The following is a 12758-nucleotide window of genomic DNA, read 5'->3' as shown; positions in this document are numbered from 1 at the left end:
TTAGGTTTAAAGTCCACTTCGGAGATCATACTAATCAGGAAACATACATGATCTTGGATTCAGAAGTTAAACTATGTACTGTTCTTGTACATGTACAAACCCAATGGAAGGGGAAAAAAACAACCATATGGTATCTGATAAGGACCATTGTTTCTAATCTAGTAGCACATTACAGAATTCACATTATTCTACTGTAAAAGCTAAAGCACTCAACCTAAAAGCCTTTCTGATAAATCCAAGATTCCTCACTCTGCATCCTCAGTTGCTTGTAGAAGTTCCCAATGAAGGCCTCAGCTTTTGCAAACAGCTCTTGCCCATTAACTCCTCCAATCTCCTCTTCTGCTTCATCTTCTTCATCCATGCCTTCTGCATCAGCTTCTATGAAGAAAAGGCTAGTAGGCATTGGAGGAGAGTTTTGCATCATGTTGGTCACAGAAACAACCCTTTCAGATGCACACTTTTCAGCTTGTTCTGAGACAGCATCAGAAACTATAGGGGTGGAATTGGAGCCTTCTCTTTTCTCAGAACTTGCTTCTGATGGCTTTTTATCTTCCATAGGGCTAGGAAAAACTGAAAGGAGTCCAGCTTCTGCACAAAGTGCCATGATGAGAAAGTTTATGATGAAATACAGGTAGGTTGGTCTGAGTGAGGAAGGTAAATAGGGTGTGATGACAAGAAGAACAAGTAGAAGACAGAGCACTAGAACTTGAGATTTCTTGAACTTGTTCATGGCTTTGGGAAATGAGAGCAAAAGGTGTCAAAGAGCAAGGAATGAGAATGGGGTTCTGAATGTGGATATATAGAGGACATGAAAGTGGTGATGAGTGAGGTAAATGAGTGGAAGAAGAGAGAGAAGGAGAAACCATGGAAATTGTGTATTTGATGTATACTACAAAGTCAACAAAAAAGTACTCATAAAATTTTGGATGCTGAAAATTCTAAGAAAATTCTCAGAGAGAAATATCATTGTCAGTTTACAAAAAGTTAACAGCAATGTAAAAAAGGTGAATTACTCAAGTGTCTTAACAATTTGTGAAAGTGCAGGATCTGTTCAAGAAATGCACTGTGTGGATAACACAAAGCCAGAAATCAGTTAACACTTGGTCAGTCACACTCATGAATGAAGTAAGAAACCAAAACAAAGAAAAACTCAATTTCCAATCTGTTTAACATTTAGTGAGACAACTACTACTTGCCCAATAGAAGTAGTTCTAAATCTCATGCTAAGTGTTTGTTTTAACTAAAAGTTTAAGACTTTAAATTCATTGGATTATTCACACGAAGACACAGTACTGATAAGACCTAAGTCGAATTCAGATAAAAAATTAACATTACGTCTAATCAAAAATCTTAAAGACAATAAATTTATAAGTTTTCATACAAAACTCAACTTTCTTATTTTGATCTAAATGTGAAATTTAGACTCACACTTAGATTTTTTTCATTTTTTATCGTCAGTATTAACTGATTCACTATTAACCAATATCAACATGTCTTATGCTTAACTTGAAACAAATTTTAATGTTCACTTAAAAGGGTAAAAGTTTATATTCATATGCAAACTAAAGTTAACATCATATAGAGTGAACATTAATCATTTTCGAAATTCAAGTAAATATTTAAAATGTAAACACCAATGTTTGAATGATTGAAAGAAGAGTATCTATCTAAATCTTATCTGTAACAATGTCAGATAGAAGCAATGGCATGGCAGATAAGAATTTTGAGAGTGGCAAAATCACTTTTTCCCTTTGCTTTGTGATGGCAAAGGTTGTGATTAAGTCATTCATGTGCATGACCACATCAGAAAGAGATTATTAAGATTGAGAATTTGCCTTTGCCTCTAAAGTGTGACAAGGTGACGTTAGAGCCACTCTGATGAATGAGGTAAGTAGGGTCAAGAGAGAATGCAAAATTGCAAGAGACAAATAAATATCAAACACTCAAAGTTGGTAAAAGCATATCCCCAAATTTATGCAAACTTAGTTGTTCTTGATATCATTTTTAACGTGTTCTTGCACTATTCGTGTTTGCTTAAAAACTGTTTTTGATTATTTTAAGAAACTATGGAACATGGTCCAGTGATGAAACACAGCATCTGACGTGTGAACGAATCGAAACAATGTTTTCTTTGGTTTACAGAACATCCACTTTAACTACCAAGTTTAAGTAGTTAAATAGTGGAGTTTTAGAAATTAATGAAAGTAGAATAGATTTGTTCATAGTTTTGAAGATGGTGAGAATCTTTGTAGCATTTGCGAAAAACGGCACTCTGAATTAGTGGGGTAGTGGTCCAAGGGTAAGTAAGAATTGGATTCTGTGTTGATGGGTGGAGTGTGGTACACGCTTCATTCACCCACAAGAACCCTAATTAAGAGGAACCACATCAAATTCTTGCATGTTTTAATTACGAGAAGGTTAATTATGTTGTGGTTGACGGTAAAAAATTAGATTAAATTATGATCTAAGAGTGAGATTTTTAGTAAAATAATTATTGAAAAAATATTGTTATATGTAATATTAATCGTCTCGTAGAAGAGACTAAATGAATCGAATCGTAATAAAATCGTAACCCTTAATATTCGATCCTCACACATTTTAATTTCAATATTTATTGAAAATAGCTTGTAATTTTAAGAAAATTCTTCTATAAATAAATGTGGAAGTTAAACATCAAATTGGACCAATATAACTCTCACTTTAGTTTTTTCTTCAAAGAGTAATTTTTAATTAAATTTATTAAAAAAAATAAGATAGGCATTTATATTTAACATTTTAGTTTTCCCCAAACTATAACATTTTTTATTATAAACTAATAAGCATTGCCATCTAAGCTTTGCTCTTTTATTAATCATAACTTACTTACCTTTGCTTTTTTACCTTAAAAATAAACAATTTTAGTAAATAATCCTCACCTTTCTTGTATCGTTCTTAACAAAATGATGATTATTTTTCTTATTTTATTTAAAAAATCGTATTGACTAACATTTAAATAAAAGTTGTATTAAAATAAAGATGTGAATGTAACTTTATTAAAAATAAATAGAAGAGTTTATATCTTTTATTAAAAGCTTGAAAGAAAAATATCTTTCTAGAAATTATAGAAAAAACATACGTCTATTTTGAATAAAAGTATAAAAAAAAATTATTTGTTTCAAAATATAAAAAAAAAAGTATTTTAAAACTATAAAAAAGAGAGTTAATTTTATTTAATCTAATTTCATGACAGAGATACAATTTTTCCTAAAATTATACATCACTGCATTTGAATGATCAGTGTATCAGAGTAATTCATTGATTATCAACCTGAAATAATTGGTAGGTAAAGTTACCCAACACTCAGCTTTTCATAATTTAAAAGTAAAAGTAAATTTACTCTCTTTATTTCCTTAATTCACTTTCATGTCATTTTAACCAAATTGTAAAACAAATAGTTTCTAGAAATCATATCAACAAGCACTTCATCTTAAATTTATACTCATAATAATCTTAATTTCTTAGATTTTTGTTTCTCAGCAAAAAAATAAAAATAAAATATATTCATTCTTTTATCATACGCAATAATTTTGTGGTGTGAAAGGAATAAATTCTACTGGGAATGGATATGGATTGCAGAGTTGATAATTACAAAAAGTAGTTTCAAAGATGACAAAAAGCTGTGTACACTAAAATGTTTTTCTTTTAATTAATTTGGTTTAACTTTTAACCATAAGTGCATATAACGATAATTTTTATTGTCCTAATCAAACCTAAAAACAATTTAAAAGGTTTCCGAGGTCGCTTTTACTTTTGTTCTTTTCTTTATGTTGGAACTCTTCAATTGGGCTCTTTACTTTTGTGTAACAAATTTGAGATTATGGACCCAAATTGGAATTGTTGGACGTTTCTTAGTGCAGCTTCATAATTTCTTCCTGCACCCTTATATATTTGAAAATTTTAATTTTACTTTCTTTTCATTTTAAATTCCGCGATACATAATAAAAAAAAGTTCTAAATTACATGTAAATAAAAAATATATTTAGATTATACAATTTTTTTTTCTATTTCGAATTATATAGTCTGAAATTTAAAATATCAAATTATATGATTTGAAAAAAAAAATGCAGGAACACAATATGGAATTGCAGGAAGTGTCCGATTAGCCATTTTTGTTGCAACTCATGTAAGGTCTAACTCAAAAGTTGTTTTCTTTCTACAGCCTGATTTCTTCATGCATCTCCGTAAAATGTTGAAAAAGTTTAAAATGAAATTTTTAGATTGTAAAATTTGAAAAAATATTTCAGATTATAATTAAATTTTTTTTTCTATTTGATAATATATTTGAGTTTTAAAGATTATGCATTCTAAAAAATATTTTGACTTTTAAGTTATATGATCTGTAATATTTTTTTGTATTATGAAATGTATAATATATTTTTAAATTTTTAAATTCTAAATTTAAAAATATAATTTAGATTATGTAATTTGTAATTTATTTTCGGATTATATAACTGATAATATTTCTTATCTCATAGGTAATTTGAATCTTTCCTGCAAATATGAAGATTGAAAAATGAGTAAAAGAGTTAGCCCAGAATTATTTTTTTCTTTATTACATTTCTTATTTAATTAAAATTGAAAAAGAAAAACTCAAAATTGTTCCGTAAGATAGGCTGTTGTCACCTGTAAAAGATTGCAATTTGTATAGCATTTATCCATCTAGGCTCGACCATTACTTTTTGTACACTCATGCTTTCTATGTGCACTCCCATGGGATGGTTAAAATCCGTCTCCTCTTGTTACCGTTACTGCCACCCCTATTATTGTCACGTCCATGTTGTAAAAAAAAAGTGTTTTAGATTACATAACTTTTAAATAAAAAAATTATAAATTTCACATTTCAAACAAAAGTCTAAAATGTTTTTAAGTTGTACACTAGAGATAAAAGATAACCATATTTTAAGAATAAAGTAAGAGTTTTCATATTTATAAGAATGTACAAGAAAACTCTTAGGGTGAAAAAAGAAATTATCTCTTGCTTTAAGGTCTTTTGTTTCAAACTTCGACTTATCTAGTGTAGGTGTCAAAATATTTTAGTCAAAAGGTTCAAGGTTTGATCACCTAAAACATTTAAAGTGTCTTGTTTTCCTTCTCTCTCAAGGTCCTTTTTTATGTCTATCTTTCCGACCCCTCAGATTCTCCTTTTATTCAATGCTCATAAAAAATTTTCCATTTAATTCACATCTCTTGAACAATTACCTAAGTTATGAGTTTTAATCTCCTCATTTACTATCTCATACTCATGATATAGGGATCCTCTGGTATCGATCTAACAACTAGATTGATCTTATATCTAACAACTTGGGCCTTGCAACTAGTTCGGCCTTGTGTCTAAGAATTAGATCAGTCTGTGGGCAGTTAAAGACTAGATCAACTTTCAAACAATTAAAGACGAGATTGGACTCCAGACAGTTAAAGATTATATCAACCTCTAGACAATTAAATATTAGATCGACCTTCTGGCAGTTAAAGACTAGATCTATCTATGGACAATTAAAGACTAGATCCACCTCGAGTCTACCAGTACATAACCCCTCAGCTTAGCTTTTATAAAGCTTAAGGCTAAATAAAATACTTAACATCACACTTATACGCTATTTATACTTGTTCTAGTCGAAAAGTACCAAGACTGATTAGCCATAAGCGTTTAATAACAATCTCCCTATTTTTGATCTTTTTCTTCTGTAGTCTTCTTCGTATCTTCCCCACTTCTAACTTGACCTTTCTCACTCACCAGTGTCTCAGACAATAAGGTGAAACACCTACCATCGCCCTCTTGTCCCATGTTGCTAATCCACTCTCTCTAACTCGTCATCTTCAAATCTCATGGACGCATCACGTCAAGATTAGGCAGGATTTTCTAGAAGAGGAGTGTGACTTCCAACAACCAAGCAACCACCACGAACTCCTATATGCGTCCGATCTATGCTACCATTTCTTCCTAGTGGAGATCAATATGGGAGTCGACACCACTAACTCTGATTACTTCAATTTCATCCATTATTCCACCTTGCAAGGTTATGCCTTCAATATACTACCTATCTTATACAAGTTTCGTGTTGATTTATACATCTTCTTGGTCATTACGTTCCTGCTATTATTGGTATTGTCACATCCATTTCTCAATTTTTTTGTGTCATCCTTGCACAAGGGCCATGCTAATCTTCCATTTATTGCCCCGATCTATTTGCCAAAATCATCATGTGCTCCACTTTCCTTCGTTTTACTTTATGGAGATCAATCGTAGTTAGTTCTTAACCTTAAGGAGGTTGGCCACAAAGCTCAACTAAAAGGAGCTCAACCTCAAAGAGACCAACCTCAAGGAGACTAACCTCAAGGTTGCGCACAAAGGTCGAGCATAAGAAGTCGCCCACAAGGAGGTCGACCTTTGTAATCGGTCTTAAGGAGATCGTCCTTAGAAAAATTGGCTACTCGACCATGGAAAGATCGACCTTAGTACTTAGCCTTAAGAAGACTAGCCTTAGAAAAATCGGCTTCAAGGAAATCGACCGTGAATTAATTATTTAAAAGTATGATTTGCAAAAGCAATTTTGTTGCATTAAAACTTAAACCAGAGTTCTCCTTTTTCCTAATATCTCCTTTTTATTCTATTTAATTTCTTAGGATTTAATCACCAAATATGATCCTCAATTGTTATTTCTGGCTGATTGGTGTTAGGTCTAATGTTGGTTGGGTCAATAAGCCTAATTTGATCCCTTACTTGTGAAATACAGGTGAAAATAACTTGAAGACTTTATCTCTATAAATACAGATAGAGAGAAAAAGATGATCCCTTACTTATAAAATGCAGGTGAGAAGAAAATTGAAGATCCTATATGTAAATACAGATAGGGAAAATGTGGATTACTTATTTGTAAAATGCAAGAAAATTATAAATGATACCATTATTTTACCTTTTTGTATATATTTTCAGTTATATATGGGTTTCTAACTTGGATTTTGCAGTCACATCTAAAGATCAATTTAAATGAACAACATATATTAGCTAGAGGCTGAAGAAGCCAATTTAAAAAGGAAATCAATTAAGGCATCTCAGAAAAGAAGTAAAGATGATTTATCAAGGCTTTTAAAAAATTAAGGTGACCTTTCAAGGTGCCTAGTGACATTTCAAGGCACTGAACCAAAAAATTAAGTTGACCTTTCAAGACACCTAGTGACCTTTCAAAGCACCTAGTGACCTTTCAAGACACTAAACCCAAAAATTAAGGTGACTCTCTCAAGGCACCTAGTAACCTATCAAGGCATTGGAAAATATTGGTGACCTTTAAAGGCACCCAAGAAATAATGGCAGCTTTTCAAAGCGCTTGAAGAAGATGAAAGGCGACCTGAAGATACCCGAGAATGACCTTTCAAGGTATCATCCTAAGAAGATCAAGTATCATCACATCCATAAAAAGATTATCAAGGTATAGATGAGTGAGAAAGGTCATATCAGAAATAGGGAAGATATAAAGAAGACTTCATAATAGAAGGGAGGGATTGAAAATTCGGAGATCACTACTAATTGCTTCTGACTAATCTATCTTAGTGCTTTTTGGCTAGAACAAGTATAAATAACATATAAGTGTGATGTTAAATGTTTTTATCTAGCCTTGAGCTTTATAAAAGCTAAGGTTAGGGGGCTATGTAGTGTTAGGGTCGATATGGTCTTTAACTATCTAAAGGTTGGTCTAGTCTTTAACTGTCAAAAGGTTTATATGGTCTTTAACCGTCAAAAGGTCAATCTAGTGTTTAGACCGATAGTAGTGAGATTGCTAAGACAAGAATATAGAACAATAAATGAGGAGTTTGATGACACGTAACTTTCCAAAGCATGACAAGAGACATGAATAAAATAGAAAAATTTGATGAGCAATAAATAGGAAAATAATTTAGGTTAGAAAGATGGACACAAAGGAGAACCTTGAGAGAAAAGAATGAAGACACTGGTGTCAAACTTTAGATCTTTTGGCTTGAATAATGGTAAAAGAAATTTTTTTATTTTTTCATTAAAAAATAAAATAATTTAAAATGTTTAAAATTAAACTCAAAATTATTCTGTCCAAGATGAAAGTGAGAAAAATTGTGAAGTTCAAGAAGATAGTATCATAAACATTCTGAACATAATTTATATAAAGAAATAATATGACATAATCATTAAAATTTATTGTAATTACTTTTCAATTTTATCCGTATAAAGCCACTCTGAAGTATTTGTACAAAATTTATTATTTGTGAAGAATGAACTTTGGGCAAGTTATTTTTTAATATTTATTATTTTAATTGTATTACTTCAGTTGTACATAATATATTCACAGTTTAAGCGTTTTTCTGAAAAAATAAGAATCATAAATATCATATTGATGAATTGAGTTATTTCCATAATTTTAATCCAATTAATTGTTTTAATCGAAGTATGCATGAGAGAGGCCTGACTTCTTCACACAATTTGTCTTGACACTGTACTTGTTTCTGAATAACTATGAATTATATATATTGAATATCTTATCATGATCAACTTAAAAGTCATAGACTGCAAAAATATTAAATTAAATATATTATTATTATTATTAATGGTTATAAAATGATTTCTTTTAATATTTTTTAAAATTATAACATTATTAAATAATTTTGAAACAATTCATCTTCATGATTCCTAAAGAAGCACACATCATCCTAAGAAAAGAAATAATATTCCTCAGTTAACAAATAGTAATAATGTAAATCAAAAGCAAATAAGTTTTGACGTTTCTTGGCTTTCTGAGTCTTGGAAAATAGCACTGTGATTCTTTATAATATAATATTATAAAACTTAGATGTGGTAGACAAAATAATAAACCATTTCAATCTCACAAATACAATTAATTCTTTATTGTATGGTTTAAGACATATTATTTGTATAAACTAATCATGTTAATAAATCAATCTATTTGTTAAAACATTAGTGCTTTATTTCACTGTAACAATGATTTACTATACAATTGTTGCATATTTATTACCCATTTATAAACAAGTATAACTATTTATTAAATATCATATATAACTCTGTTCTGTTTACTTAATTTTTATTTCTCATTAATTAGAATTAAGTAGGATTTTTCTGTCTTCCATTTCCAAAAGTATTTTTTTTTTATATTTCTTCAATAAAAATTAAACTTCATCTTTAGTTTTGAAAGTAAATATATGTTAGCGATTTACATTTACTCAATAGAAGTTCAATTTTTCTCCATAACTTTCTACTTGAAATTGTTCTTTCAGAAATTTATAAGAGTGTTCCAACCTCTAATGTTTTTTTTTCGCTCCTACTTCTAAAGAATATTAAAATATCATTCCTAAAAATTTTAGAGATGGAATAGAATGTGATATCTTTGTATTGAACTTTAAATTTTATTTATTTTTTTATTTATAGTCATTTATTATTACATTTGAATTTCTCTTTTAGTTCTTTTGTGAATATGTTGTAAACACTTATATACATTACAATTTTATTTAATGCTCAAACCATTTTCAAAACATAATGAGCACAAAATTAAGAATATAACTAAAAAGTTGTCATGAATTTTAAAGATACCAAATAAGGATTCTTTTTTGTTAAATTATTATAGTTTTCTTAATAAGTTTATTCATTTTAAAAAACAAATCTTGAAGAAATGTATCATTAAAGATATAGTATACCTAAACAACTTATGAATTTATTTAAAATAGAAATACTAATATACAAATACAACTAACTATAATTTATTTAAAACATAATTAAGTAAAAATAAAAACACGAGATTATTTCTTTTACTATTAGAATCAAACCTCGTGTGTATCCATTAAAAATATTATAGAGATAATAAAAAGTATTTTATAAAATATATATATATATATATATATATATATATATATATATTACAAACTCTTGTAAATATTGTTATTTATTAGATAAGCTAAATTAATATTATATTTTAAATTTAAATAAATCCAATTTGAAGAAATTGTGTACAAATTCTTTAAAATTTACTCAATTTCTTTGATCCAAACACTTATATAGGACCTAATAAAAGATAACTAGAAGTAAAAATGATCTTTTATAAAACTCTTATAGTTGAATTTCATTTTATAAAGATTATAATCTCTCTAAAACTATTTTTTCTTTTCTTTATGGTCTTTCTAAGATCTTGACTAATATACTCATATTTTTTAATATCAAAAACCACCATAAGAGTTTCGACATAGAGCACAATAATTTTGTCTAGTCTTAATTTTTATAAAAGTAACTTCATTTTTTAATCATTTTCTGAGTTGGTTTTGAAAATTTTGCATGTATATATTGTTGAGTGATTGCATTTTAAAGAATGTTTAAGATAAATTTTTCTTTTGTCCAGAAATGTTAAAGAATGTTTAAATTATTGATACGAGTTTTATTGTATACAACTATTGTTAGTATCTTGTGAGAGCAAAAGTCTTTTGAACTCAATTGACTTAGAATTTGATCTAGATAGAGAAAGTTAGTGATTTTTATTTCAAGTTGGATAATTTGTTGTTAAGGAAAATTATTGAGATTTAGTTGATTTTTGAATAGTTTACTTGTTGAATTTTGGTAATTATTTAGATTAGAATGACATATATGTTAAAAGTAGGGATTAAATATATGTTTGGTTCTTTAAATTTTGAAATTAGTCTATTTTGAAATTTTGAATCAATTTAGTCCTTTTAATTAAATTTTGTTAAGTTTATTTAATATTTTAAACGTGTTTCATAATCGTATTTGACTTAACACTAAAGCAAAAATGTGTTAAACAGTATAAACAACTCAAATACAATCCTGAAATACGTACAAATATCAAATAAATCTAAAAAAGAATTGATTAAAATAACTAAATTTGCATATTTCAAAAGATAAAGAAGTAAATTGATCCAAAATTTTAAAATGAACTAATTTTTAAAATACATCGAAAGTTGAAAAATAAAAACATATTTAATCTTAAAAAGTATTATATTATTTTGAGCAGTAGCAGTTATAGTGAGATTGTTTTGAATGAGAAATTAATAAGAAATTTTCAATGTTTAATGAAAAGGATCGATCAAATTGTTTTGTATGGAGGAAGTTATTGAATGAAAGTTGTGCAAGTCCTGACACAAGACAAAAGACAGTACCTTTGCAATGTTGTTTTGTCTCTCAGCCATGTGAATTGTGGATCAGATTTTCACTCACTAAAAGAAAGAAACAGTGACAGATAAAGATGAGGTTGAAACTAATGGAATGTCACATGCAAACTGCAAACATGAATTATTAGTATGAGTGTACTATGTACTTTCCTTACTGTTCTAAATGTCATGTTCTACAATAGAAATTACAAACTAGGTATATAATGTAATTTTTATAAATATATTCACCTTTCAAATTTTATTTTAAAACTAATTCTATAAAGTAAGGAAAAATAGATATGTGGATTCGTGTTATATTTTATAACATTACGTTAAAATAATAGTTATATATATATATATATATATATATATATATATATATATATATATTATGGCTTAATATTATTTTTACTTCTATTTAATATCTTTTCCAATGAAAGATCCAATCAGACTTCTTGATATTAAAATGTTAAGGACGATAAAAGTAACGTGGATAAATTTATAAATTTTCGCAATGTATTGGTTGAAAAGTTGCATAATATTATATTTTTAAAATTTGAAAAAATAATTGACAAATAAAATAAATAGATAATGAGACAGAAGGTAATTAATTCCGTATATATTATTTAATTGGCATATTAGAGGGAATTGTGGACTATTAGTTTGAGGAAATTATAGAAAAATAGTATTGCCAAATTGTTTAGTATGGATAAGGGACATCTTTATGTTACGCTAATTACAAGGTAGAACTATAAGGGAGATGGGATTGAGAACATGGATTTGGAATTTAGCTTGGAGAAGAGCTAGGTTTGTATGGAATATTAGGTGTGAATGGAGGAAGAAGAAGGATCATATATGGTTAGGTATGCATATAACATTTTGATAGGGTTTCAAGACGATAATATATTTAAATTCTTTTGGAGCGTAAAGGTTGTTCCTAAAGTTCAGTTTTTAGACTAAAGGTTATTGTTAGCTCGTAGGGGTGTGCAATTAAACAATAGCTCTTATGAGTTATGTACGGAGCTAAACAATAACTCTTATGAGTTATGTACGGAGAATGAAGAGAGCACCACACATCTTTTTTTTTGTTGTAAAATAGCTTAATCAGTTTGGTAGATGTGTGATAGGTGGGTAAGAGTGAGTTCAATGTATCACAACCAACCTAGTATTAACTTTTCTACACTGTAACCTCTAGCAACTCAATGGAAAACAAAATAAAATCTGGAAACGTGTGAGCTTAGCAATTATTTGAGAAATTTGAAAACACCGGAATGAGGTTATATTTAAGCAAGGAAAGTAGACTCAGAAGAAATATTCAGCTTGTCACAAGTGAATGTTTGGATATGGATGAAACACAAACTATCAAATGTTAACTTTTCTTATAGTTTTTGGTACCAATGTTCGATTCACTGCTTAATGACCCCTAATGGAGGAAATATTCATACAACTTCAATAGTGACACAAAGCATGCAGGAAAAACCTTCTTATTTTGTTGAAGCTTCTACAAAGATTATTAGACAAAAAGTTTTGGACAACTTCTACTCAAAGCTTATCATGTTGTTGCAAAGAAGTTAAGTACAATAGAC

The 12758-nt window shown here is 28.6% G+C and overlaps 1 protein-coding gene across 1 annotated transcript; it reads right to left on the bottom strand.

Annotated features, from left to right (window-relative positions):
* On the bottom strand, positions 1-893 carry LOC114188811 (uncharacterized). The gene has a single exon (XM_028077455.2). The coding sequence runs from the start codon at positions 728-730 to the stop codon at positions 215-217; it is 516 nt and encodes a 171-aa protein (XP_027933256.1). The 5' UTR covers positions 731-893; the 3' UTR covers positions 1-214.
* Positions 894-12758: the final 11865 nt, after the last annotated feature.

Source organism: Vigna unguiculata, chromosome 6 (genome assembly GCF_037176805.1).
Source record: "Vigna unguiculata cultivar grain cowpea cultivar isolate G323 ecotype 2 chromosome 6, ASM3717680v1, whole genome shotgun sequence".
Lineage (NCBI taxonomy): Eukaryota > Viridiplantae > Streptophyta > Magnoliopsida > Fabales > Fabaceae > Vigna > Vigna unguiculata.
Note: the sequence above shows the minus strand (reverse complement) of the source record. Positions and strands in the feature narration are given on the sequence as shown.